The sequence below is a fragment of the Spermophilus citellus genome (genome assembly GCF_964194105.1).
Source record: "Spermophilus citellus genome assembly, chromosome: 5".
NCBI lineage: Eukaryota > Metazoa > Chordata > Mammalia > Rodentia > Sciuridae > Spermophilus > Spermophilus citellus.
This window is the reverse complement of record NC_138186.1, coordinates 158,967,210-158,993,848: the sequence shown is the minus strand read 5'-3', so window position 1 is coordinate 158,993,848 and position 26,639 is coordinate 158,967,210. Positions and strand designations below refer to the sequence as shown.

Sequence of the window (26,639 nt, the reverse complement as noted above, 5' to 3'; positions counted from 1 at the left end):
AGTGTGATCCTGCCTCATAATGCTGGGCCAGCAGTGAGGTAGATCTGATCCCAGTCAGATCTGTGACCAGAGGGGAAACAGGTGACACTCCGTAGCATGCGGTGTTGCTCAGGTAGGTGTTGAGAAGGACAGGTATCTGAAATGCATCTTCAACTTACGATATCCTCAGCTTATGATGAGTCCATCAGGACATGGGAAGAACGCCTGTAGATACAATTCCACCAAGTGTTTTGCCGCTCTGTATTTCTTGGGGTTGGGGGCTGGGCATTGAGCCTAGGGCCTTGCATGTGCTAGGTAAGTGCTACTGCTACTGAGCTGCTCCTCCAGCTTTTGTTTTGTATTTTATTTTGAGACAGAGTCTCACTAAGTTGCTGAAGCAGGACTTGGACTTTTGATTCATCTGCCTGGGCCTCTGGCCTCGTGACTGTTCCCACGAGTAGCACTGCTGGTTGTACACCATGCACGTCCCTAACTGGCATGGAGTCTTCTCTTGGGAAGGAAGCCCCCTTAGACAGCACTGTGGCTTGTCCTTCCCATTACTCTGCTTCAGAAAGGTGGAATGATTCATTTGATGGGGAACGGGGTTGGAAAGAAACACCATCTTACAGTGGAGTCCTGGTAACAATAACTTGTCTGCAAAATCATTCAGGAAGTCCTTGTGGACTGGAAACCATATGATCTCTCCTCCGTGAATTTTAAAGACACTGAATATTGGATTCCAATCTGTCTTCTCTGCCCCATCTCTGGGCTGACACAACTATCTGTGATTCTCTGAACACAGACCAATCTTCCCCTTTCTGGTCCTCCTTCACTGAATTATATCTTAACCACTCTGCAAGGCTTGCTTAGATGCCATCTCAGGAGAGTCTTACTGGACCTAAGATTACTGTCAATCTGTCTCCACTGGTAATGGAAAGCATAATTTTTCAGATGAACATTTATTATATTCCACTCCAAAATATGACCTCATCCAATGATGAAATTTGCCTCCCCCCCTCAAAAATTCATGAAACCACCCCAGAATCCACCACCTATGCTCTACACCTATGCTCATTGCTCATTCTAGGCACATGGTAGAGTGAATTTCTACCTGTCTCTGTGTGTTACATTACAGCAGATTTTCCAAATCAATTCTTTGTTTTATAAAATATTACAAAAAATACACACTAAAATTTTCAGAATACCAGGTTACATAAAATGAAAGTATGATTTCAGTCCCTGCAGGGAAATAAAAGGGATCATTTGATAAACATCAAATATTTTCACTGCATATAAAGATACACAGCATTACTTTTTAAAAAACTGGAAATATTACAAATATTGTTTTTAAAGCAACTTCATTTTTTACTTTTTATATCCTGAACATCTTTTCCCTGTTACATTATTTATTTATTTATTTATTCTTGTTAACAGCCTGATGTCTCTCTCTCTCTCTCTCTCTCTCACACACACACACACACACACACACACACACACACAAAATGTTTGGCCTTTTTCTTAAAGTTTTATGCTTTAATTTCTACATTAAAGTGTAACATATCTTTATTTTGAGAACACAGTTCTATAGAACTCTAAAGTTTATGTTTAAAAATTGTGAGCCAAGACCTGGGGTTTGGCTCAGTTGTAGAATGCTTGAGGCCCCCAGTTTGATCCCCAGCAGCACCAAAAGAAAAAAAAAAAGTCTGTCAAATGTCCAAACACCAGGTCATCAGCAATCCACCCAGTCACTACTAATTTGAAAAATCATCTTTATCAAATTATTTTCTACATTTAATGGAATCTGTATCAATTTAAGGGTACTCGTGGGTGCCTTTTAAAAAAAAAAATTCCATTCCTTTTAGTCCACTCTTTTTGTTTCTGTGGCATGTTCCCTGTTTGACATACATCACCCTGATTTCCTTTCTGAAGTTAGTTAAGGCTTCTGTCAATATTCCTATGATTTTTATTTTATTATTTTGCAATCTAGATAAATGTTATTAACTAGCTCACACCCTTCACAGCTTTGATGGTAATCACTGCCCAGCAATTTTATAGTACTTGATGATTGCTTAATACTCAATATTCCCAGAGTGCCCCCGCCCAACCCCCAAGAACATGATATATACCTCATTATTTATTCAGGTGTTGCTGTATTTGTCTTTCAATAAAACTTTAGACTTTTCTTACTTTATGTTCATTTCTTGTTAAATTAATTCTAGGGGGTTTTATAGTTTGAGGAACATGAGTCAATGGGATTATTTTCCCCATTAAAGTATCTGTTTATTGCTGATATGAACTTTACATATTTACTATATATCCAAGTAGCAAATGAAATGTGCATGTAATAAGTATGTAAAATAAATTTGTATAAAATTAGCATGTAAAATGAATTTTTAGCTGACTTTTTGAATTTTCTAGATATACAATCACACTATATATAAACAGTGAAAAAGTCTTCTCATTCTCCTCACTATTGATACGTTTTTATTGTACCTGCTCAATTCCAGTGGTTGGAACTTATAAAGTAATGATCAATCACAGTGTTGATTAAAAGTATTCCTCTCATATCCCTAAATACATCAAGTGTGTCCAGAAGGCTATATTGCTTATGGGGATGCTGTTAATTTTTGCTTTTTAATTTTATTTAAAATTTTCTACTGCATGAGGTGTATCATTCCATTTATTTATTTATTTTTAAATATTTTTTAATTGTAGATGGACACAATACCTTTATTTTGTTTTCTTTTTATGTTGTACTGAGAATTGAACCCAGTACCTCACACATGCAAGGCAAGTACTCTACCACTGAGCTACAACCCCAGTCCCCATTTATTTATTTTATTAGTTCTTTTTAGATAGGCATAGACAGTAGAGAGTATTTTGATATATTATACGTACATAGAGTATAACTTATTCTAATCAGGATCCCATTCTTTGATACCTCTTTTCCAAAAGTTACTTTTCATTACTTTGTAATTAATACAGCTCATTTAAACAACAAGTAGTTTTTAAAAAAAAAATTATTGCTATAATGTCAATATGAATAGTACTAAAGCATTAATGGTGAAAATATTTAAACATTTATTGCTGCAACTAGCAACAGGCTTGCAAGTTTTAGAAAGCCCCACAACAATCTGCTTGTCCCATTTACCAAAAAAGATGTGAACAGTAGGTGTGGTGGTGCATGCCTGTGATACTGGTTACCCAGGAGCTTAAGGCAGGAGGATTGCAAGTTCAAGGACAGACTTGGCAACTTAGTGAGACCCTGTTTCAAAATAAACAGGTCTGGAGGTGCAGTCCAGTGGTAGAGATAAGGCCCTGGGTTCCATCCCCAGTATTGAAAAAATGTGTGTGGGGGAGTAAATAAATCCACATAAAGATCCACTAAATTACTCTATTTTGGCTAGTTTCCCAATACTCCTTGCTTAAAATTCTGTTTTCTTTGAATACGAATATATTTATACCAAACACTGCAAAAAACTCAGAAACCACCTCATGTAATTGTAATTTTCTGTACTATAGCTTATATAGGGAGAAAGTAATTTGACTCTTTCTTCAGGACACAGGCTAAATGTTCTTGGCTATGATGGGGTAAAATAGCAGTTGTACAATGTAATGCTAAAAGTCATTGTGCAACAGATTTTTTAAAAATTCCTTAAAAAGCCTATGCATTTTGTGAATTGCAAAACAAGTTTAACCTCTGGACTTCATTTTAAAATTATTTTATGTTAACTTTCATAGCACTAATCTCTGCGTGACAATGTTTTGACAAGGATCTTATTTGAACTCCATGTTTTATGATGATAAGCAGAACACTCTGAGTACATTGCTTAGTGTATACATAAATCACAGGCAGGGATGGGCTGAATAGCTCACTGAAAATAAATTTGCATTTTATAGTACATAAAGAAACGGTCAAGGTCAGGTTAGACATTCCTAAATTTCAAAACTTCTTTCAAAACTTTTTTTGCTTTTTTATTTAACTATTCTTTAAATTAATTGAATTACTGCTTCAACAAACTATGTGGCAAATATGCTTATGCTCACCATAAAAGCCTGGTGGCCATTTAGACACACTATAGATTAGTCATTCAGTTACCTGATGTGTACTATTTGTTTTTCATCACGCAAACACTTATTTAGTGCCTATTATATGCAATGCAGAGGGCTTCCTGAGGAGAGAATGGAATGAAAGGGAAGATTGAGGGGTGGTTAGCACAGCAGGGCAGACAGGGTTGGGGGCTCAGGGTTGGGTTCAAATCCCTGCTCCCCTGGCTCTGGCTGCCTGTCTTTGAGCAAACACCTCACTCTGCTGCTTGGTCTTCTATCTGGACAGAGAGGGTCCTTCTGGTCACTACTTCCTAGAGTTGTTACAACGATGAAATGAGTCAGCACACAAACCCCCGAGCAGGCTCTGACAGACAGCAAGTCCCCAGGAAGGAAAGTGAACTCCTTACTATCAGCAAAGATGCAGGGGCCCATGTCTGTCATCCACATAAGGCCTTTCTGGTAGGCCACGGTGTTTTGTGCCGTTTTACAGATGGGAGAACTGGGGCATGGAAGGGTTGTCACATCTCCATGGAGTGGGTAGCACCATGGGGGCACAAATGGTGGTCTCAGGGATTGAGAAGAGTTATGGCCAATTGACAGGTGGGACCAGGGACACTGCACATCTTACAGCACGCAGGATAGTCCCACAGAGAGTCAGCCTGTGACACAGGTGGCCTTTCCATGAGATTGGCTAGGAGTTGAAAAACAGCCCAGCACGATGGCACACACCTGTCATCTCAGCTACCTGGGAGGCTGAGGGAGGTTGAGGCAGGAGGATCACAAGTTTGAGGCCAGCTGGGCAACTTAATGAGACCCTGTCTCAAAATAAAAAATGAAAAGTGCTGAGGATGTGGCATCTCTGGGTTGAATCCTCAGTATTAGGGGGGACAAAAGAAGAAAAAAAAAGTAAGGCAAATACATTTTAAAAAATTGCTCAATTAAGTTCTGCATTATTGACCGGCATTCATTAATGTAAGTAAATTTAGAGGAATAATCAGATGTTACATGATCAGGATCTATGGACTTGACAAGATTGGCTAAAAGTAACATACACTAAATGACTTAGCTACTGTAGTTTTCAAAAAGTTTCCAATTTCACTATCCTTGGCAGTGACAGTCTTCCTCAGAAAAGGATTCAAACATTTTGATTAGCGTTCCTTTTGGCACCAAGAATATATTTGAGGTGTTAAGTATGCCAAGTAAGTTTAAGATGGTCCTAGATGCCTCTGTATGAGGACACACCAAATAGTGTTAGTAGTATTTTCTATAGTCATTGATCTGATCATTCTAAAGGCTTTGTTAACAAAACAAAAAGCAAAACAAAAAGAGGCTAGGGGTGCACTTGCCTAGCATGCACGAGACCCTGGGTTCAATATCTAGCACTGAAAAAGAGGTATAAAAATTGTGTGCGTACTGATATTTACTTGAAAGAGTATCTGTGAAGGTTCATCTGGGAAGTATCGCTCCTTTGTAACTTGAAGTGCAATGGTAGCTGGCATCCATCTATACAGCTTGTGCCAACGTCCGTGCTTTATCCAGCACCACTGTGCATCAGGTAGATATTGGAGAAACTGAGGTTTTGTTAAGTGACCAAACCAAGGTCACAGACAGCACACGGTCAAGAGTAATTCAAACCCAAGTGACTGGAGCCTGCAACCTAATATGCTTAGCAGCTCTGAAGCAAATGATCTCTATCATCCAGATTCTTATTGCATTAAAGTAGAAAATGACCAAGAAATTATATTAGCATCAGAATGACCCCAAATATTATTCTAATATAGTTCCCCTGAAGTTTTGAAAGATCAGGTTATAAAAGTTATAGGTACCTAGTTTTTAATTGTATTTTATGAAATATTTGATACAAAAGAATATGTGTAAGGTAGCAGCAATTAGAAATTATGTCATCAAAATTACACATCAATATATGTAAGGTAGCAGCAATTAGAAATTATGTAAGCATAATGAGTAATTTCAGAGGGGAGGCAGAGATGTGGGACCAGAGAGAACCCTAAACTCTAATAGTTAAGATCCTAAAAAACCCATGGAGAAAAATAAATAGAAGCTAGGCCTCTAATTTGTTCTTGTTATTTTATCACAATAAAGGGGAGGGAGGAAGGAAGCTTGGTAATTATTTGACATTTGTTTTATATTTTTCTTCTGAAAATCAATTCTAAAAAACTGCTACCATGATGTACTACTTCTATTGAGCCAGGCTGCAAAATCTCTCAGTTCCCATCATCCTGACAAGTGAAGATTCCTTCTTCTCATGTCATTAATACCTTTGGATGAGTTTCATATTTAATATGCACATTAGCAAATCCAAATGGGTCCCCCTTGCCTCTATTCAAGAGATAAACTGAAGGCATTCCAGGTAAAGAAATTTTATTCAAAGAATCTTGCAAAAATGGAAAAGTAAATGGATAATGTAGAATCTGACCATAAAATTAAAGCCATTCTTTTCTATTTTTGGCACTAGGGATTGAACACAGGAGGGCCACGCCCCCAGCCCTATGTTCTTTTCAAACTTACAAGTGAACTTTCATGACAAAAAGTCAGAACTAGACTCTTAACAGTTCCTAGTATGGACATGAGGTAGCTAAACTGAGACTTTTGTTTTGTGGGAAAGCCTATGTCACTGCTGAAGCTCAGCAGCAACAGGTAGAGAGCTAGAGTGAGAAGATGCTTGGAACACCTAGAAAAAGAACTGACTACGACTATATAAGCCTCAGACACTGCAGGACCTGGCACGTGGGGAACAACGTTCCTAGTTGAACACAGATTCTAAGATGATGCGGAGACCTAAAGATAAGAGGTAACATTTTGTAAGAGAATGTAAAAGATTATTTCTGTGATTCCTCCAAAGTGGAAATTGTAAGAGAACAGGGAAGAAAAGGTACAATAAACCTATTTAAAAGATAAGACACATGGGAGAAGAAGCATGTAACAGCAAAATACTCATATTTGGAATGTATGAAAGATTTCTATGAGTTCATAAGAAAATGATAAATAGTACAATAGAAAATAGACAATTCATGAATGCCTGGAAATGCCCATGAATGTTTCATCTTACAACTATAAAGAAATATAATTTCACTACAATTGGATTGGAGCCAAAACAAAACAAACACCCTAATGATACAAATTTTGGGGAAAAAATGTGAAGAAACTGGAAATGCCATAACAATTGGTGGCAATATGAATTGCTACTACTAGGGGAACAGTTTGGCTCATCCATTCAGCTGATGCTGAGCATACCTTCTCACTTCCCAAAGCTCACTCCTCACCATCCACTCTGAAAACCTTTCACATATCTTCTCAGAGACACGGACAAGAATGTTCCTGAAGTGTCACTGGTAACAGCAGTCACTGGAAGACTATCAAAGCCCCTCAACAAACCAGGACAAATGCACATGCTATCTCCATGCAAAGGAAACTGCACTGAAGGCAAAGCAAGGCGGCTTCATCACAGCGACAGGCATCCATGCAAAAATGTAATGCTCAACAAAAAAACCAACTTACACAGAGTGGGGTTGGCAACTACAGCCTACAGGACCAATCCATCCTGCCTCCTGCGTTTGTTTCACCTGAAATTTTTTTTTCACATTTTAAAAATTAAAAAAATAAAAAAGAATAATAATAATTCATCATGTATTAAAACTATAAAATTTAAATGTCAGGGTCCATAAATAGAATGTATTAGAACACAGTCACACCCATTCATAAGCAAAAACTAGCTAATGAATGTATGTTTTATCTGGCTGATTCCTAATTGAGTATTTGTGACAGAGACTTTTTGACCCACAAAGCATAAAATATTTACTTGACCTTTACAGAAAAAGTTTGCTGACCCTTGTGATAGAACAATAAGATACAAAAACGTTGAATGTCTGTGGTTCCCAGATTATGCACAGAGGTGTCATGAGGCACTGGAGTGAACTCAGAGGACCTGTGGGACATTTTACTTTTCTTTTTTTGGTATTGGGGACTGAACCCAGGGGTCCTTTACTTATGAGCTATATCCCTGGTACTTGTTTTTTATTTTAAAATTTGAGAAAAGCCCTCACTAAGTTGCTGAGGCTAACTAACATTTTACTTTCTAGAGGGCCATATAGCAATACTTGACACTCATTGGACACTGCAAGTCCTACTACTCTGAGGTGGTTGACCGAGTCGACATTAGTGCCTTTTCAATGACAATGTACATTTTCAAAGTTAAATTTGAAGCAGTCACTACAGTTAAAAGCAAGAACTATGTGAAAATCAATGTTGAACAGGAAATTAGGTTGTGGGTGTGGACAGTTTCCCAGGGTCAGGGGGTTGTTAGTGCCCACCAAGAACACATGTGTCGTTAATGAGGGATGGTGGTTATTTAAGAATAGATGATTTATGTTTTTTCCTTTTAGTTTTCAGACAGCTACTAAGTTGTTAGGACACAAATAACCATTAATTTGTTTGGATCTAACTACTACTTACTCAATGGAGGAGTTAGATATTTCTTTTGACTTGGGTGGCTGTCAAAACAAACAAACAAAGAAACAAACAAAAAAACCCACTAAATCACTAAGGGTATCATAAACAGATGTTTGGAAACCTTTGTTGTAGATCTTTGTACACACATATGTGATAAGAGAATAAACGTACACACAGGAGTGACACCAATGTATCAAAAACAATATGCCTTCAAATCTTTTTTTTCCCCCACTATGGGGGTGGGGAAAAGAAATAGGATCAGAGAAGTGTCTGAATTCATTTTCTGTTGCTATAACAGAATATCTAAGCCTGGGTGACTTACAAGTTAAAGGGGTTTATTTTGGCTCCAGGCTCTGGAAGTCCCGAGCTTGGCACCAGCATCTCTTTACCTGTGGCGTGGGCCTCATGGCAGAAAGCGGAAAGGCAAGCACATGCGCACAGAGGCAAGACTGAGGGTAGCCTTGTGGTAACACACCCAGTCCCTCAAGAGTGGGGACCGACTCCTGTGGTACAGAGTGAGGCTATTCATGAGTGCTTCACACCCCTGACCCAACCTCCCAGCCTCAACCTGAGGTCCGGTGGGGCCAGACCATGTTAAAGCAGGGAGGCTCACGGGAACGATATCTTTAACCTCTTATTTCTTAAAACAAACAAACAAACAAGACAAAAAACAAAACAACAACAAAAACAAAGCCCCAAAGCTCTAAAGTACACGTAGCAATATATTGAATTTTTGATGAAGCTGAATGGCAGGAACATAGGTATTTGTATTTTAACTAATATACATTCTCAAATAGTGTACAACCAGAAAAATTCCCTTAAATTTCTTTCTTTTTTTTTTTTTTTAAGGGCCAAGGAGAAGCTGTTTGAAGAAAAGACAAAGTACAGTAGGCAGAACAGAAGCCAGTACAGAGCGTGAGGGAAGAATGAGATTTGGCACCGAGGGCAGAAATAGACTTGGGACAACATGGACCGGCCTCCCATAGGGTGGGCTTTCCTGAACACAGGGTTAAAGGCACCACCTGTGAAGAGCGGTTCCCTAAGCAGGCACAGACCTCCAGCCAGGCTCTCTAATAGGCCACCACTTATCCTTGATGCAATTGTATGATTACTCAAAAAAAAAAAAATAAAAAAAAAGGAAGTTATCATAACAAAGTGGAGCCCAGGCTGAGATCAGCGTGTTTCAATAACGTCAAAGGCCGAGGCCCTGGAGCATTCAAGCTCACAGATTGGAAGATTGCTTGAGCTCAGATTTTTTTCTTTGGTACCAGGGATTGAACCTAGAAGTGCTTAACCACTTAGTCACCTCCCCAGCTGTTTTTAAATTTTTTATTATGAGCCAGGGTCTCACTATGTTGTTCAGGGCCTTGCTAAGTTGCCCAGGCTTGCTTCCAACTGTGATCCTCCTGCCTCAGCCTCTGAATCACTGGGATTATAGGCATGCACCACCGCACACGGCTCAGATTTTTTTTAAAAGGGCAGATGAAAATACAGGAACGTTTAGTTTGGTCTGATTTTCTTCTACATAAATGAAGTATTATTTAAAATGTCATGGCCTCTGCTGTACCATCTGTAAGATGGGGATAATAACTGACCCCCACAAGACTTGGGAGTAAATGAGAAGACGTGAGGGCCTTGGCATAGGCCTGGTGCCCCAGAAAACGGGTGTGGATAGTGAGTGACTAGGCCTGGTTCCCAGCCCTACTGAGCATTCCTTGGCACTGCTGTGCTCATTCATGAGATCTCCAAATCCTAATCCTGAAACATTCGAGGCAGGGCTCCGGCATGCTCTGTGGGCGCTGGTCTGGCACCTCTCTGCTGCACGTGTGTCGGTGCCCATGCACCAGGCAGCACCCGGGCACACAGCCAGATCTGGGTAACTCCCTGTGGAGGGCAAAAAGGCTTGCGACCACCGAGGTGGCTTCCTGACAAGCACTTTTGGATGAGGGTGACTGATGTTGAATGTGGATGGGGCACTGAAGGCCACCTGAGCCCAGATCACAGGACAGTGAATAAGATTATGTGACATCATGAGGCCAGAGCCATACACCGACAGCTCTTTATCTTTCCTGAGTCACGGTGCCCTTTGAGAATCTAATGAGCACTATGGAGTCTTTCTCTTCTTTAAAACAATAAGCCCTCAGGCACACATGTGCAAGCCAGTATTTAATTATGGGAGGGGGCTGTAGACTCCCTAAGTCTATCCACAGATCCCTATTGGCTGTGACTGTCACTAACGACCCCTGGCGATGAGGATGTACAAGTGTATACTCATAGGAAAACAGGAATCAAAACCAATTAAGAGAGTAGAAAACAAATTTCAAAAATCCAAGGTTCAATGGGCTGGGATGTAGCTCCGTGGCAGAGCGCTTGCCTAGCATGTGCAAAGCCCCGGGTTCCATTCCCAACACTGAAACACACACACACACACACACATGCGCGCACACACACACACACAGTTCATGTGTAAGTTTGAAATTCACACAGTTTAAATATGAAATAATGGTTAAAAAATCCAAAACTTATCACCAGGTGCAGTGGTGCACACCTATAATTCCGGTGGCTCAGGAGGCTGGGGCATGAGGATCGAAAGTCCAAAGCCAGCCTCAGCAAAACTGAGGCACTAAGCAACTCAGTGAGACCCTGTTTCTAAATAAAATAGGGTTGGCTCAGTGGTTGACTGGCCCTGAGTTCAATTTCCAGTATCAAAAAAAAAAAGAAAAAAAAATCAAAAAAGTCAATGTTGTCTTTCTTTTACTTTGCTTTTATTGTTCTTTGAAAAAATAACACACAATTAGGGTTTGACACCACAGGAAGTTCTGCATTTTTAGTAGGAGAGGGAGGTTAGGTAGACTCGTGTGAGGACTGGTGACTCGTGAACAGCCGTTATGGTGACCACAGCTCTTTTCCAAAAATTCATTTTTGTGAAGCATTTTGCTCTAGTCTGACAAATGCATGCAGTTAATTAAATAAATGCTACTCTCAAATCTAAATGGACTATTGATTCCATTATCTTAGAATAATTATTCAGAGTAGACAAAATAATTTCATCCTTTTATGTGTTGGGATAGAACTAAAAATTGGACTAAACGTGCCTCAGCAAAACCAGCAATATGGAGGAAATTCTGCCTAGGAGACGCCAGCTCCTCCTAAAGTTCTTCACTGTTCAAGGGAGCACTCAAGCTCCTATGTGCACAGTGCCCACTGCCCAGGTGCTGCCCATGGTTTGCCTTTTGTACCACATTGGCATTTACTGGTAGAGACGTGTCATATATCCTGATTCTCAGCTGCTAGCATCTAATGCAGCGGAAGGTTGGCAAATGTATACTGAAGCATTTCAAAGGACTGCAATATATTTCCAATTGCTTTCTTTTCTACATAGAAATGAAATTGTTGGGTCATTTGTTCATTTTCAGTCTTACCCAGAAATTCTGCCAAAGGGCCTTTCCAAATGCTTCATTCATTTTTCTATTAGATTACCACTGAGCCACCCGCCCAGTCCTATACTGTTCTGAACACTAATCATGTCTATTATCTTTGCAAATGTTTCCTCCCAATCTGTCAACCTGCCTTTTTACCTTGTATCCTTCTCCATGCAGAGTATATTTTATTGGCATCCAAATTATCAATCTTTTTCTTAACAGATCTTCCCTACCATGAGGTCAGAAAGACAATCTCTGATAAACAACAGTTTTTAAAGGGATATAAATTCCTCCTGAGACTTCTGATAAGCTTTATGCCTACTGCATTTGATATCTGTGGAAGCATGTCAAAATGGGCCTCTAGTGGTCTCTATTTTATTTCAGATGCCAAAACGATGTCAATTGCTCACATGCAAAAGGATAATGCTAGCTGATCTAGCAGGATCTGCAAAGAACCTGTCTGAAAATAGATTTTGCATCCTTCAGCCCAACAGTTAACCTTAGAACCTGGGAAAGAACATCTTCAAAGAAAATCATACAATGTGCCAAATGCAAATCCCAAACCCCAAACCCCTTCCCACCAGTCAGAGGAAGGATAGGGGCTGCTTCTCCCTCTCCTCCAGGCAGTAAGGGCAGCTTTAGAAGACCAACACCCATCTCCTGGAAGAGATCAAAGGTCTGCAGTGTTTGGAGACCAGAAGTAGAAGAAGCAGTGCAATTGTCTAAAGGGGATACTGGGCACAGTGTGGGGGTCTTTGGCTAGAAGAGGCTGGGTGGGTACCACCAATGCCAAAGCTTCAAACCTGCAAGGGCTGAGAGAAGACATGGGTGACAGAAATTGCTACCTTCTTCCTGCTGTCAGGAGGACTAAAGTGGCAAAGGGAAGGAGCTTAAATTTGAATGAAATTTGGAGGCTTTGGTTTTTATATGATACATTGTTTACTAGAATGTCACTATTCTTGTGACTGAAAGTGAGAAGAATAAAAAAAAAATTAGGGGGATCAAACAGCACCAGAGAGTGAGAGAGAACTATCATACACTTCACCCCAGCAGGGAAGAACCATCACCCTGCTCCACTGCAGGCCTGAGCAGGCAGAGGGGGAGAGACTGAGTCTCTTGACCACACCCTGTTCCTGCTATTCCACAAGCAGGCTTTGGGCAGACGTACCAATGGAAAGTAGCATAGATGTACTTTGTGAGAGCACCGCAGGGCTAGTGTCTTGTGGTCTGAGCATGTTTATATAAATAACATATTTATACATAATAGACCAGGATTTTTAGACATTAAAAGTGGTATAAAAAGAGCTACTAATATACCCATGTGCATAGCAACATTGTTCATAACAGCCAAGAGGTGGAAGCAAGATTTTCAAATGTTCACCGATAAACGAATAGAGAAAGGGTGGTAAATAATTAAGTGGATTTTTTTTCAACCTTACAAAAGGAAATTCTGACGCATACTATAAACTGGATGAAACTTGAGGACATTCTGCTAAGTAAATAAGCCAGTCACAGGAGGACAAAAAAATGCCTGATTTCACATACATGGAACACTTGGAGGAGTCAAATCCATAGAGACAGAAGGTAGAATGCTGGATGCCAGGAGCTAGGAGGAGGAAGGATGAGGAATGTTTAACAGGCACAGGATTCAGGTTTGGTAGAGGAAAGGAGTTCCGGGGATGGTTGTTCAACAATGTGAATGTACTTCACTGCTGAACTGTGCATTTTAAAATGGTTAAGGTTAAGGTAAATTTATATCATGTATAATTTACAGTTAAAAATAAAATCATTGTCTTCCTCAAATAAGTAAAAATGGGGAAAACAGTTATCAATGAGGAGTAGCCAAGAATTATGGGGTGCTGTCCTGAGACGAGGTATGCATAGTCTCATGTAACCCTCCTTTTAAACCTATGAGGCAAGTCTTCTTAAAAGCCCCATTGCACAGATAAGGAAACCAAGGCACAGAAGGGTTAACTTGTTTAAGTTCATAAGACTTGGAAGTGGTTGAGCCAGGTACTCTGACTCTAGAGTTCAGATTCTAAGTCCTTAGACTAGTTCATTGGCACTCCCACTTACAGCCTCTCACACAAGAAGGAAGGCATCAGGGAAATAACGAGCATTGTTGCTGACATTTACATAGCTTCCCGTTTTACAAATCACTTTCTCACTGGCTATTACTTATTAAAATACTGTAACTAAGTGTTTTCTTTTTATCTAAAGAGGAAACTGAGCCTAGGGAAGTAAAATTAGTTGCTTCAAGAGTCACACTAGGGAGTGGGGGCTCTGATCATATATATATATATATATATATATATATATATATATATATATATATATATATATTTTTTTTTTTTTTTTTTTGGTAGTTGGGATTGAAGTCAGGAGGGTTTTACCACAGAGTTACATCCCCAGTCCATTTCATTTATTTATTTGTTTTTAAATTTTGAGACAGGGTCTCACCGAATTGCTGAAGCTGGCCTTGATCTTGCAATCCTCCTTCCTCTATGGAGTCACTCGGATTATAGGCATGCACAACCACACCTACCAAATCCCATAGCTTTCTCTGGGTTCTTGGCCTCCTACCCCTATCAACTCCTCATCTGGTCCAACTTCTCATTAGCAGACAAGAATGCACATAAGAAGCACACCCAGAATCAATGGCTTGCCAAGGTCAAACAAACAGTCAGCATGCTTTGCATACATCCTCAGGTACCTTTAAAGACATTCTGCCATGATGATACATATTCTATAAATATGTGTTTGATGAAGTGAGCACGGGGGCAAGGCAGAGAGCTCTGTCAGCACAGCACAGAGTGCTTGCTACTACAAGCTCTTTTATTTGCAGTCGATGCACCAGAACCACTACTTCACTTAGTGCCCAGTTTTTCAGTGCTGCCCTTCCCCAGCCTCTTGGTCCATTAGCTCTACAATTATGCGTGATCAATCGAGCAAATCCATTTAGACAGCGCGTCTGGCTACTCAAGCAGTGGATTTGGTACTAAAGCAGCATGATTGCTGTATTACACAGACCTTGAGGAATGGACTTACATAGATCTCACTTGATCTTGACTTCCTATCTCTAAAGAATTCTTAAAACAAGTCTTGACCCTGAATGAACTTAATGATGTCGGAACTTAAAAGTGCAAAGTTAGTTTTTCTGTCCAGCAGACTTTTTTTTTTTTTTTTTTGTAATAGTAAAATACCTCTCTTCTGAGTTGAGATAAGGCCTATGGTTAAGTGTGAATGAAGCACCTGCTATACTCCATCCAGGTCCCATATGTGGTGAAGGAGACTTACTGGCTGCCAGGTGCGCACTTGCCAATTAACTCCTCATATGTCAGATTGAGTACCTGTCCATGAATCCTAGTTTGTTTTGTTTTCTCACAGCCTTACTATCAAGGTGGGGACTGGGGCTGGCACTGCCTGGGCAAACTATAGCAGGTGCCCCTTAAGGACAAAAAGTCTGCAGACCTCTTGGATCAAACTCCAAAGGCTACTGGTTGGGCATCTATCTCCTCGTTGTTAGGTCACAAAAACACACCAGGATTCCAGGAAAAGAGTGATTTCAATGTGTTGGTCCTATTGTTACTACAGTAGGTTCAAGGTACACGCTATGAGGGCAGTGGCTAGGTCTGCTTTGCTTACCTCTAGATCCCAGCTCTGAGCAGCAGGCTTTGTACCTGGTAGGTTCTCAACAAACATTTGTTGCAAGGCTAAATAACTTCATTAAGTTTCTATCAAACTTTATAGGCTTATGGAAACTAAATGACATTATTTAGTCACCCACCTAACCTTATGAATTTGACAGAAATGGTAGTTAGCACCATTTTTCGGAAGACAAAATTCAGGCTCTGTGTCATTTACAATGTGCCTAAGGTCACTCACTTGACAAGCATTAGAGTGTATATTCAAATGCATGCGTAGGAGACCTCAGAACCTACAGTTCAACCACGACATAATTTTACTATGTAGTGATCTCAAGAGTTGGAAAAGCCTACATAGTAATCTGTCTTCAAGGACAGATTTCCCAGTCGTTATCTTTTAACATCAACATTTTACAACAACAAAATTGAAAAGCAACAATTTACCTACGAATCCTTCTTCACCAACCAGTTTCAGGGCAATTTTGTCAGCTAACACTGAAGAGTTGCCGTGGGCGATGTTAGCAAAGGGGCCGGCATGCACAAACACAGGTGTCCCCTGCAGAGGAGAACAAGGTGAGACCCCCGAAGGCAAATGGAAGAAGGGAACCAAGATAAATCTGGGGCACACAATGTGGGACAGACTGTTAGGTGTTTTAATGATTCAAGTCATTCTGTCTTTTTTTACATTGTTATCTTCAATGCACAAAATCTTTCAAAAATGAGTTACAACTCCCTGATTCACTCAAAAGACCAAATTTCTAATGTATTCTAGAACACAGTTACTCTACATTTAATGCTGAACCAGGGGCAGAAAGCTCTAATACAGCCACTTCCTACTATAATTTTGATAAGCTACTGTTTGCTATCTCAGTGACCAGGAAATTAACAGTTTACCTTACTTCACACTGCTCTGCATCGTATTCTTTGAAAGAATAGAATAAAACTCTAATGAACTAAGAGACTTTCAAATTTTTTCCAGTTAAGAAATTAGTCAACTTAAGAGAAATCTAAAGTAAGCATAAAAAAAAAAATCAAAACAATTAATGAATGGCGGGAATCACCGTAGGCCACCTACAGAAAGATTAAGTTTAGGCTGCTTTTATTTTCATAGTAAAGTTGTTTTCTGATTTTTAAAAGTTCTGTTAAGCCTTTCTCATGGTTTAATCATCTATGTTCGAAACACAGTAACTACTAAGATAACTGAAGTAAAGAAAAATTGCACTCATAGTAAAAATGTCAGAGTAAAAAAGACAATAAAAAAGGGTTTCACTAAAAATTTTAGATTTTAATTATTAAGACAAAATCTGTTAATATGTTCATTTTAAATGATTTTATTTTCCTTTATTGATAAAAATGGACTTTAGCCTTTATGAAAATGGACTTTAGCCTTTAATGCACAAGAATTTATCCTTGTGCATTAAAGTGTTTAGGTTTTACTCTGAGCCCAGCCAGGGCCCTGATGGTCTGTGCATATGATAGCTTCACTCCACCTGTGAAAATACAGGCTGCCCCTCTGCTGACACCGGGGAAGGCAGGGAGCAATGTGGGAGGCTGGGGGCTGAGAGCCATGGAAAATTCCCATGAACCGTGACGGGCTGTTGGCAGAACACAGTTCAAAGCTGAGGACGCGGAACAACAGCAGGAAGAAGGTTAGTGAGAGAAAAATCATCTCTGAAATAAGAGAGAGTTCCTCAAAACCACTAAGTGATTCCCTATTTCTTTATTTTTCCTCGTGATGTTCCCAGGAGGGAGAATGAGATAGGGCCCAAGAAGTGCACAGCACTGTATGTGAAACAAAGCCAGGGCTATAAAACCCAGGTGTACAGGTTTATGGAGAAGTACGTAGGCTTACTGCCGACATCACCACCTAACAATCCACAATTGCTCACTTCTACCTAAATAAACCTTTTTTCTTTTCCTTTTCTCTTTCTTCTTCTTCTTCTTCTTTTTTTTTAATGTGTGGTACTGGGGATTGAACCCAGTGATATTCTACCACTGAGCTACCTCCCCAGCTCCTTTTATTTTTATTTATTTATTTTAAAGAAAGAGAGAATTTTTTTTAATATTTATTTTTTAGTTTTCGGCGGACACAACATCTTTGTTTGTATGTGGTGCTGAGAATAGAACCCGGGCCTCACGCATGCCAGGCGAGCACGCTACCGCTTGAGCCACATCCCCAGCCCAGCTCCTTTTATTTTTGAGACAGGATCTCGTTAAATTGCTTGTGTTGGTCTTGAATTTGAGATCCTTGTGCCTCAGCCTCCTGAGGCTGGGGTTATAGTTGTGTGCCACTGTGCCCAGCTAGATAAGACCTTTAAGTGCTCTGAAAAATGCATTTTTATAAAGACCCCAAAGTCCCCATCACCTCCTATTCTTGCTGGTCTGAGCACATTGTTGCCTATGGTTAGCTAGAGGAGTTGGCCAAGTTTAACAAGGACAAGGTCACAGGCTCCATCCTTGGATGGGCAGCTGGCCTCCCTCTACAGACTGCAACCTCACCACAGCCATCTGTCTGAGAAGCACTAGGGCCCTGGTCTCCAGGGGACACAGGTGACAGGGTATGATCGAATCAGCATAAACATTGCTTTTCCTGGAAGACCACTCCAACCAGATCTAATACAACTTACAGTAGGAAAGGACTTTTATACTGTCAAATCTTTCTTATTTTCTAAGTTACATAACTAACCTACAAAATTGCAAAAACATTTTGTATTCAGAAATTTTACTTTTAATTGACAGCAGTTTTATGTCTTTATGGGGCACACTGTGATATTTTGATACACATAGTAGAATGATACTGCAGTTAGACTTTGGAAAGTCCCCCAAAGGCCCATGGGTTAAAGGCTTGGTGTCCAACTTGGCACTCTGGGGGTCTACTGGAAGTTTATAGTCATGGGTAGAGTCTCCTTGAAGGGACTGTGGGACCCTGACCTCTTTCTCTCTGAGTTCTGACCATGAGGTGAGCAGCTCTGCTCTGCCCTGCACTCTCACCATGGTGTCCTGCCTCCCCAGAGCCCCCAAAACCAACAGGGCAAACTCACATCAGGGACTGAAACCTCTAAAACTGTGAGCCAAACCGGGCTTTGGTCTTTATACATTGATCATCTCAGCTATTTCTCATAGTAATGAATAGCAAGCAAATTTACTTTCTATGAAGCTAATCACATATCCATCACCTTACATATTTATCAGTGAGCACATATAAAATCTATTCTTTGGGCAACTTTGAAAAATATAATGCATTATTATGAACTATGGTCACCTTGTTGTGCAACACATCCTAAGAACTTATTCCTCCTGTCTGACCAGAACTTTGTAGAGTGTGGCCAAGATCTTCCCACTCCCTCTCACCCTCCAGCCCCTGAGAACCACCCTTCTATTCTCCACTTTGCAAAATCATGTTATAGTTTTGTATAAATAAATGTGGTTCTAGCTAGAAACTATAGAACCAGATAATGTGTGAGCACATGCAAGAAGAGGCTAACCTCTTCTTTGCATGAGAAACTAAAGGCCCAGAGAAGCTAAGGGAATTCTTCAAGGCCACACAGGGGATGGATGATTAAATCAAGACTAGGGCTCTGGTTCTGAAACTCCCAGTATGGGGACTGAATGAAAAAATTATTAAAACAGCATTGTTAGACATTCATACTCAGGGATACATATACATTCAATGATGGGTGTAGCTGTAAAATACAGTACTCTTGAGTTCAATTCAGGGTCTAAAACAAGCTATGTCTAATTCAAAGGTATAAAAATATTTTGAGTTCAGTATTTTGTTTTCTATAGAACACTTAGAAAAGTAAAACAGGAGCTATCTTAGCTTTTCATTATGAAAAAACTATGAACTATCTTTATAACATACTTTCTAAACATTTTATGAGATTGACACTTCAAATAGTTGGCTGCTTACCAACTACTTATCTTCTGGCAACCTATGGAGAGGTGGCCCTTGATAAACTGCTATGGGACTAACAATCATGTGTGTTCAACAGGGAGTACTGGAGATCATCCCAACCACGTGGTGCAGGTTCTGTAGGATGCTGGAGTTAGGGGGTCATGGCGGCTTCCACCAAGATTAAAAAGGAAAGCCCGGGAGGCCAAAGTGTGGCAGGTTGGCATCGCTGCAGGCAGCCCCTGAGAGAGCGATGCACAAAGATGTGAGAAGGAAGACAAGCTGCAGTGGAGACCCCCAAGATGAAGAGATGCCAGTGTAGAGGAACTTCTGCAGAGGAAAGTTGCAGAATCAAGCAGCAACAGGCCAAGAGAGAGGCCATGCGGACTGCAACCAGCAAGGTCAGAGACAGAGGTACACATGTCATTTGGAGGGACCATTATGTTATGTGCCCCAGATGCTGGACTTGGAGCTACAGGACTTGTTTGCCTGCCTGGATTTTGTTCTAGCTTTGGCCCAATCCTTTCTTTCTATGCTCCTATTTCTCCCTTGTGGAATGCAAATGTTTACTCTGTGCCATGACGCATGGGACACATGGAACTTGCTTTTGATCTTTACAGGGGAAAGCACCAAGAGTTTGCCTTGAGTCTCAGATGAGATGTTGGATTTGGACTTCTGGGCAATGCTGGGACTCTTGAGACTATGAGGACTCTTGGAGAGGGACTAAGTGTATTTTGCACTGTGAGATGGCCATGAGCTTTTGGGGGCCAGGGGTGGAATGTTATGGTATAGATATGAGGCATCCCCCAAAAGCTGATGCGTTAGACAATATAAGGTTCAGAGGTGAAATGACTAGATTATGAGCACTGTCACCTAACTGGTGGATTAATCTACTGACATGTATTGACTGGGTATAACTATAGGCAGATGGAGTGTAGCTGGGAAAGTAGGTCACTGGAGCTGTGCTTTGGGGGCTTATATTTTGTCCCTGGTAAGTGGAGCACTCTCTCCCGCCTCCTCCCGCCCTGCTTCCTGGTTGCCATGTCCAGAACTGCTTCCATCCATCACGCCCTTCTGCTGTGATCTGCATGACCTCAGGTCCAAAGCCAAGGAGTTGCTTGACCATGGACAGAACCTCCGAAACTGCGAGCCAAAATAAACTTTTCCTCCTCTAGTTGTTCATGTCAGGTCTTCTGATCACAGTGATGTGAAGCTAACTAAAACACTGAGAATCAAAGGTCCTATTTTCTATTTAAGTTGGTCCCATCTTTATAACTGTCCCTACAGGTCTGAGATTCCAGGTTCAGCAGATTCAGAACAAGAGTCAGGTCCTCAAAAGCTCAGGAATGGGCAGAGGAGCCAGAGAAGGAGATAGAAGAAAAGCCAGCGAGAAGGTCCAGGAGTCAGAGAAATGGGTGCTTCAGAAGGAGGATGTGGGCAGCTGGATCAAGCCTGGGGAGGGTCAGTTAAGGAAAGGACAGAGATAGAAGACTTGGTCAGAAGGAAGGAGAGGTGACCTTGACAAATGCTGTGAGGGGAGGTGGAAGCTCCCATGTTAGATAAGACATGGACGTAAGGAATACGACTGCTCCAATCCTCTGCCCCCTTAGCTGAGTGTGGATACAGGGTTGCAGGAGGCTCTAGGATGGTTTGCTAGGTTTTAAACAGCCCACTCCGGGGGCATGTGTGCACGCTGGTGAGATGATCGGGAGAGAGGGAGGGAGGACTCAGGTGTGGTGGGGAGAGGCCTCAGCCCCTGCAGACCCTACTCTGCATTCATCCCAGGTGTCACTGAACAGGTGGGCAAGGAGGCACACAGGTGCACACCCCACAGCACCTGCCCCTTCATTCGCTCTGATGTTCCTTCCTCAGCCCTTGCCTCCAACTCACAGGCCGGGTGTCTACTCCAGGTCTCCTGTCAGCCTGCTCACCACGGCGGAGGCTCTGAGGACAGGTACTCTGTACTGTTTCGTGATGTGTCCCAAGCACCTGGTAAGAACTGGTCCATGTTATGTGTTAAATAAATAGTTAGTCTTCACAGTACCCTTGTCTGTTTAGTTGTCACACCTGCCCCCATTTGCACTGGAAGAAAACAGGTTGAGATATTAAATAACTTGCCCCAGGTCACAGCTGCAAATGGCAGGGCATCCATTCAAACAGCTTCATACCAGCTGAATGAATGGATGGGTTTCCACTGTGACCCCAACATTCTTGCCCTCTGGTCACCTCCACCTCCCTTTTCCACTGCAGCTTGAAAACAAATACCCCATCTGCACCACTGATGAGGCAAATTTTCTCCCAACTCCAAGCCTAGTGACATCTGCAGGGAGCCAGAAATCACCACGGTGGAAATTTTTACACCACGGCGACTGGCAAATGATACAGAGGAGAGATTTTTCTCCCCCAGAGAGCTGTCTGTGAAAATACTTACCCATACCACCAGGTCCCCCACCCCAAGCCCACCCTTGCACATGTGTTCTGCTCAACCTGGCCTGCATGCTGCCTCCTTATTTGGGTTCCAATCCTGGGGTCTAATTAGCTAGGAGGAAGGAATTAGACAACTGCTAAACCAGATGAGTGACTGGAAAACTAGATTCAAATAGACACTCTTATTATTAAAAAAATCAGTTTGGTAAAGACAGAACAAAAAATTCAGTTCAATATTTTTGTACAAGAGTACAAAAGCCCTATCTCATAAAAGCCAAGCAAGCACAGCACACTTTCCTAGAAAAAAACACTTCTCAGCATTTATCATTCTATGAGAAAAAATAAGCAAACCAACCACAAAATCCAAAACCCAGTGATTATGAAGGATTAAATTAAGGAAAGAAACCAAAGGCAAAACAGAAAACAACATGCCAATGCACCTGTGCAACCTACTGAAAATTAAGGCAGAGATCAGCTTCCCAAGTTTCCACTCTGATCCTTAAGCCAAGATTTGAATCATATCTAAGAATCTATAAATTCACTTTTATCTTTTTTTTTCCCCAGTGATCAAGAAGCTCTTTGGATGCTCCTTGCCTGGCCCATGGTGGCTGGCCACGCTCACGTTCCACAGTGACATCCAGGCAATTCAATTAGGGTGAATGCTATAAACAGTTACCATGAAAAGAAAATCACTTACTTCCAGGGTCTGCATCAAATTTGGTTTTATCGCATCTTTCATCAAAACTGTCAAAGCACCTGTCACCCCCTACAGGAGAGAAAAAAAACATTTAGATTACTGACAAAAGACCTTCAGGCAATGTTGAATCTCTTGGCTGTTTCTCCCCAGCCTGCTTTCAAGGTGGGCATTCCTAGGCTGCCCTCACCCCTGGGCTGTGGGGGACATGGCACTGCGGCTTCTGTCCACCTCTCCCCCACCAGGGCCAAGAATGGGTGGCAGCCAACCCGAGATGTGAAGAGTGTGAGGACACAGGAGTCCTTGATCTTCCCAAACCCTCCTTGATGGCATTTAAGAGGCTTCCCATGCAAAACACCTCTCAAGCCGCCTCCAAGTGCTTTTTGGCGATTTAGGCATATTATGTTTTCATTACCAAAGGCTTTATTATTGCCTGAAGAAATAAGAAGTGAAGCCAGGCTCCAGGCTATTACAGAGTGGGAACAGGAGAGGTCAAGGGAAATGGCTATGGGCCCAGGCTAGGGGCACCCTGTAAGCCCTGACCCATAGGAGGTGCCCCTGAAAGGCTCCTGGCTCTCTAGAGTGACACAATGCCATCTTTACACAAAGGCTGCTTCCTTTCACCCCTAGGAAGCGTCCCCCCAGCCCCCTTTAGAAGGAAGGAAGCAAACCAGGGGTGAAGCCTGAGAATTAGCAGGGAAAGTGCCCAAGAATGTCACCAGTCTATAATTTTATTTTAAATGAAATGCTACCATTTATTTCTTTTTCCAGAAAAAAAAAATCCCTTCTCTCCTTGCTAAAGACCCTGGACAGGATGGTGCTTTTTTCAGCACACCGGTCAGCAGTTATTGGGTGAGGCAACCGCGTGAGCCAAGGCCTGGTGGAGTAGCTCTGAAGAAAAACAAAAACTAAGGTGCCACTCCTTGCTGGGCACAGCGCCAGAGAACACACAGCAGCACTTCACCACGTCCCCTGATATGACACCGAGGTGCCAGAATCCAGAGAATCCGCACCACTCCAGAGCGCAGGGCTTTCTCCCTCTGCTTCTATCGCCAAACACATTGTTTCTCTCCTGTGTGATCAGTTTCTATTTTTATAATCATCGTTTAAGATTTATAAGAAACCAATCCATTTTCTCCCTCACCATGGAAATATATATCACAAGAAATGTAACCACCCCCCTCATGAATACAGGAAGACGGCAAGGACTCACAGACATTCGTCTTCTGTTTGGAACAGGCAGGAGAAGAGCAGTAGTTTGCCTACATTTGATATGCTATCCTGGCATGGACGTGACAGCCCAATCAATCCAGATCAAGAGACTAAGGGAGGAATGGGGTTGACCCTTCTACATCTGTGAAAATGGTAGGAAGAGTCTGGACATACTCTTCCAGGGTATCTCAGAATTAAAGATCTGGAAGAAACTTCCTGAACTCCACCTTCCAATTTCTACCTATGACCAATGATCAAATGCTCCAATTGGATGAAGCACAATTTAAAGAAATTATGCACTTTTTGCAAACGAGATACCCAAAAGAACTGTAAAAGGCTATGCTTTGGATTTGGTCTGAATCTGGGGTATTTTAGCGCTCTTGAACATAAATTAAAGAAACACTATTTGAGGATTAAGATTCAAACTACAACTGACATATTTGTTATTACCCAAGATTAAAAAAATACAGAGAAATATATTTATACAGAAACTGGTTAGAGATAGTGAGCTTTTGGTAATTTTTTTTTAAATGGCATTTTTTTCAGCACCCTGAATTTGGGTTCCCTCTGTAAGCTGTCTACTACGTACTCCATGGGGCTGCTGATGTAAACACGTGTATTCTACCTGACAAGATCTACCAGATGAGTCACTTGGATTCGTTTCTTCGAAAGTAGCCCAAAAGTCTTCAAAGCACTTTGGCAAAAGATTCAAATTACACCCTAGGACCTTGGAATTAATGAATAAAATATTACTTTGCCTGTCTCTTTCCACAACTCTTTTTCAAGAGTCAGTCTGTATTTGAAATCCCACGCGTCTGTGACTCCACCTGCGGGGAAGCTTCAATGGACAAGAATGACGTTGAACAGACCTGTGCCACCCCCACGCCCTGGGAGACAAGGGCAGGCAATGAAACCGCTGCGGCACTGCTGGGTTTCACATTAGCAGGGGGAACAGGAGAAAGGAGATTGGGCAAACAGGAACAAGCAGGAGGAGTCAGAGGGGAGCCATGACGCTATGAGAGCTGTACAGAAAGTGTCGCTCCACTCAGAAGAAAGGTCGGAAGAGTAAGGTTGAGCAAGCTGAGATGTGCTTTTAAAACATGAAACCCCAACCCAAGACACAACGTTAACAAGCTGGGGAGCAGGCTGGTGCCGAGAATGTGCCAGTTTTAACTTTATCTTCCCACTGCAGAACCACTTAGTTCTGTGCCTTGGAAAGGTGATTTGCCCTTGATTTAAAAGGCAGGTACATATTGTACATTTCTTATAAGCCCCCAACCGCTGGGGAATGACCTCATCCTACCCTAGGCAGAAGCAGGGATCAAGATTTGCAAAAATGGAAGTGAATTCGATGTGTTTTGGTTGCCGCCATGTAGTCATGTGATAAATGCTCATGAGAGCACTGTGGAGCTGGGAGGCCAATAACCTGGGTGCAGAAGCTTTCTGCACCCCATCACATGAGGAAGAATCTCCATTCTTTTTTTTGGGGGGGGGAGGTACTGGGGATTGAACTCAGGGGCACTCAACCACTGAGCCACATCTCCAGCCCTATTTTGTATTTTATTTAGAGACAGGGTCTCACTGAGATGCTAAGCACCTTGCTGTTGCTGAGGCTGGCTTTGAACTCGCTATCCTCCTGTCTCAGCCTCCCCCGAGACGCTGGGATTACAGGTGTGGGCCACTGTGCCTGGCCAGAATCTCCGTTGTTTGGATGGACAACGAGCTCTCTGAGTCATACTCACCAAGTCGTCTGCTGTTACGGGCTGCCCGTTTTTGTCACTGGCCACCACCATTCTCCCCAGCCGCTCCTTCATGTCCTTAAGGCTGTCAGTCAGGGCCAGCACTGCCATGATCTCACTGGCCACCGCAATGTCAAACTGCGCCTAAATAGGCCAAAGCAAAGGTCGTGGTCAGCTGCAGAGCCATCAGGATGGCTGTGTCCACGGGGCACTGGACTTCAGCAAGTTGGAGGCCATCCTCAGTGGCCGTGCTCACACACGTAGCAGTTTTCTGAGTGTGCAGAGCGCACAAGGTCTTGTGCTTGGCGCATCTAGGGTAGCCTCCCTGGCATGACCGCGCTGTCACTGTACTATTGAGCCAGGATTTGGCTATGGGGACTGTTAGACCTGCTCACAGCACCATGTGTTTGGCTACTGTACTCAGACTTGAAATTAAGTTTTAAAGTCATTACCCATCTACCGTGTGTCTCCACCACCAGGCTGGAAGTACCATGAAGGCAGGGGTCATCCGGAAGGATTCACTCAGGCAGGACAATATGTGAAACCCAGTAGTTGCTCAATGAATGCTGACTGAATTAATGAACAGCCGACTAGCTACCTCCACTGTCTAGGAGGCTACATTTGTCTGTCCAGTAAAGAGATGAGGAACAGAAGGTAAAAGAAGAGGGTCCCTTTGGGTTGGTGCACGGGAGACTAGTTTCCCAGAGTCAGAGCTCAGCAGAGTTGTCAAAGAGTGGCACGGAGTTGATTGGAGCAGCAGCAAAGCCAGGCAGCAGCGACTTTTCTGTGAAAAGTTCCTAGGACTTCCTGTTCCTCTGTCTTGGCTCCGACTCCAGGTTGTGTAAAGTCCAAGGGGAACCAAAAGGGATCCAAGGAATGTGTGCCACCCCCTCATGATTCCAACACTAGGAAAGTTTGGACAAAACCACATCATTGAGTTCCAGATTAATTCTCTTCTTCCCAAGGGGAGTGTGAGCCAGACAAGTGCAAGTTAACAGGGAGAAAATGGCCATGCCCTGGTGGGGCTGCCTTAGGAAGTCCTTTATTACCCATTTCCGCCACTGACAAGTGAGGAAATGAAGAAAATAAGGAGCTTTCTGGCTCCTTCCT

General features: G+C 42.0%; 1 protein-coding gene across 3 annotated transcripts in view; it reads right to left on the bottom strand.

Annotated features, from left to right (window-relative positions):
• MTHFD1L (methylenetetrahydrofolate dehydrogenase (NADP+ dependent) 1 like) overlaps positions 1 to 26,639 on the bottom strand; it is a 191,846-nt gene that overhangs the window by 98,456 nt on the left and 66,751 nt on the right. For all 3 annotated transcript variants that reach the window (XM_081295964.1, XM_081295963.1, XM_081295965.1), the window contains 3 exons: positions 25,533 to 25,673; positions 22,582 to 22,650; positions 16,010 to 16,121 (listed from right to left, as the gene is read on the bottom strand). In XM_081295964.1, the coding sequence (XP_081152090.1) occupies positions 16,010 to 16,121; positions 22,582 to 22,650; positions 25,533 to 25,673 (322 nt within the window). The remainder of the gene's footprint in view (positions 1 to 16,009; positions 16,122 to 22,581; positions 22,651 to 25,532; positions 25,674 to 26,639) is intronic.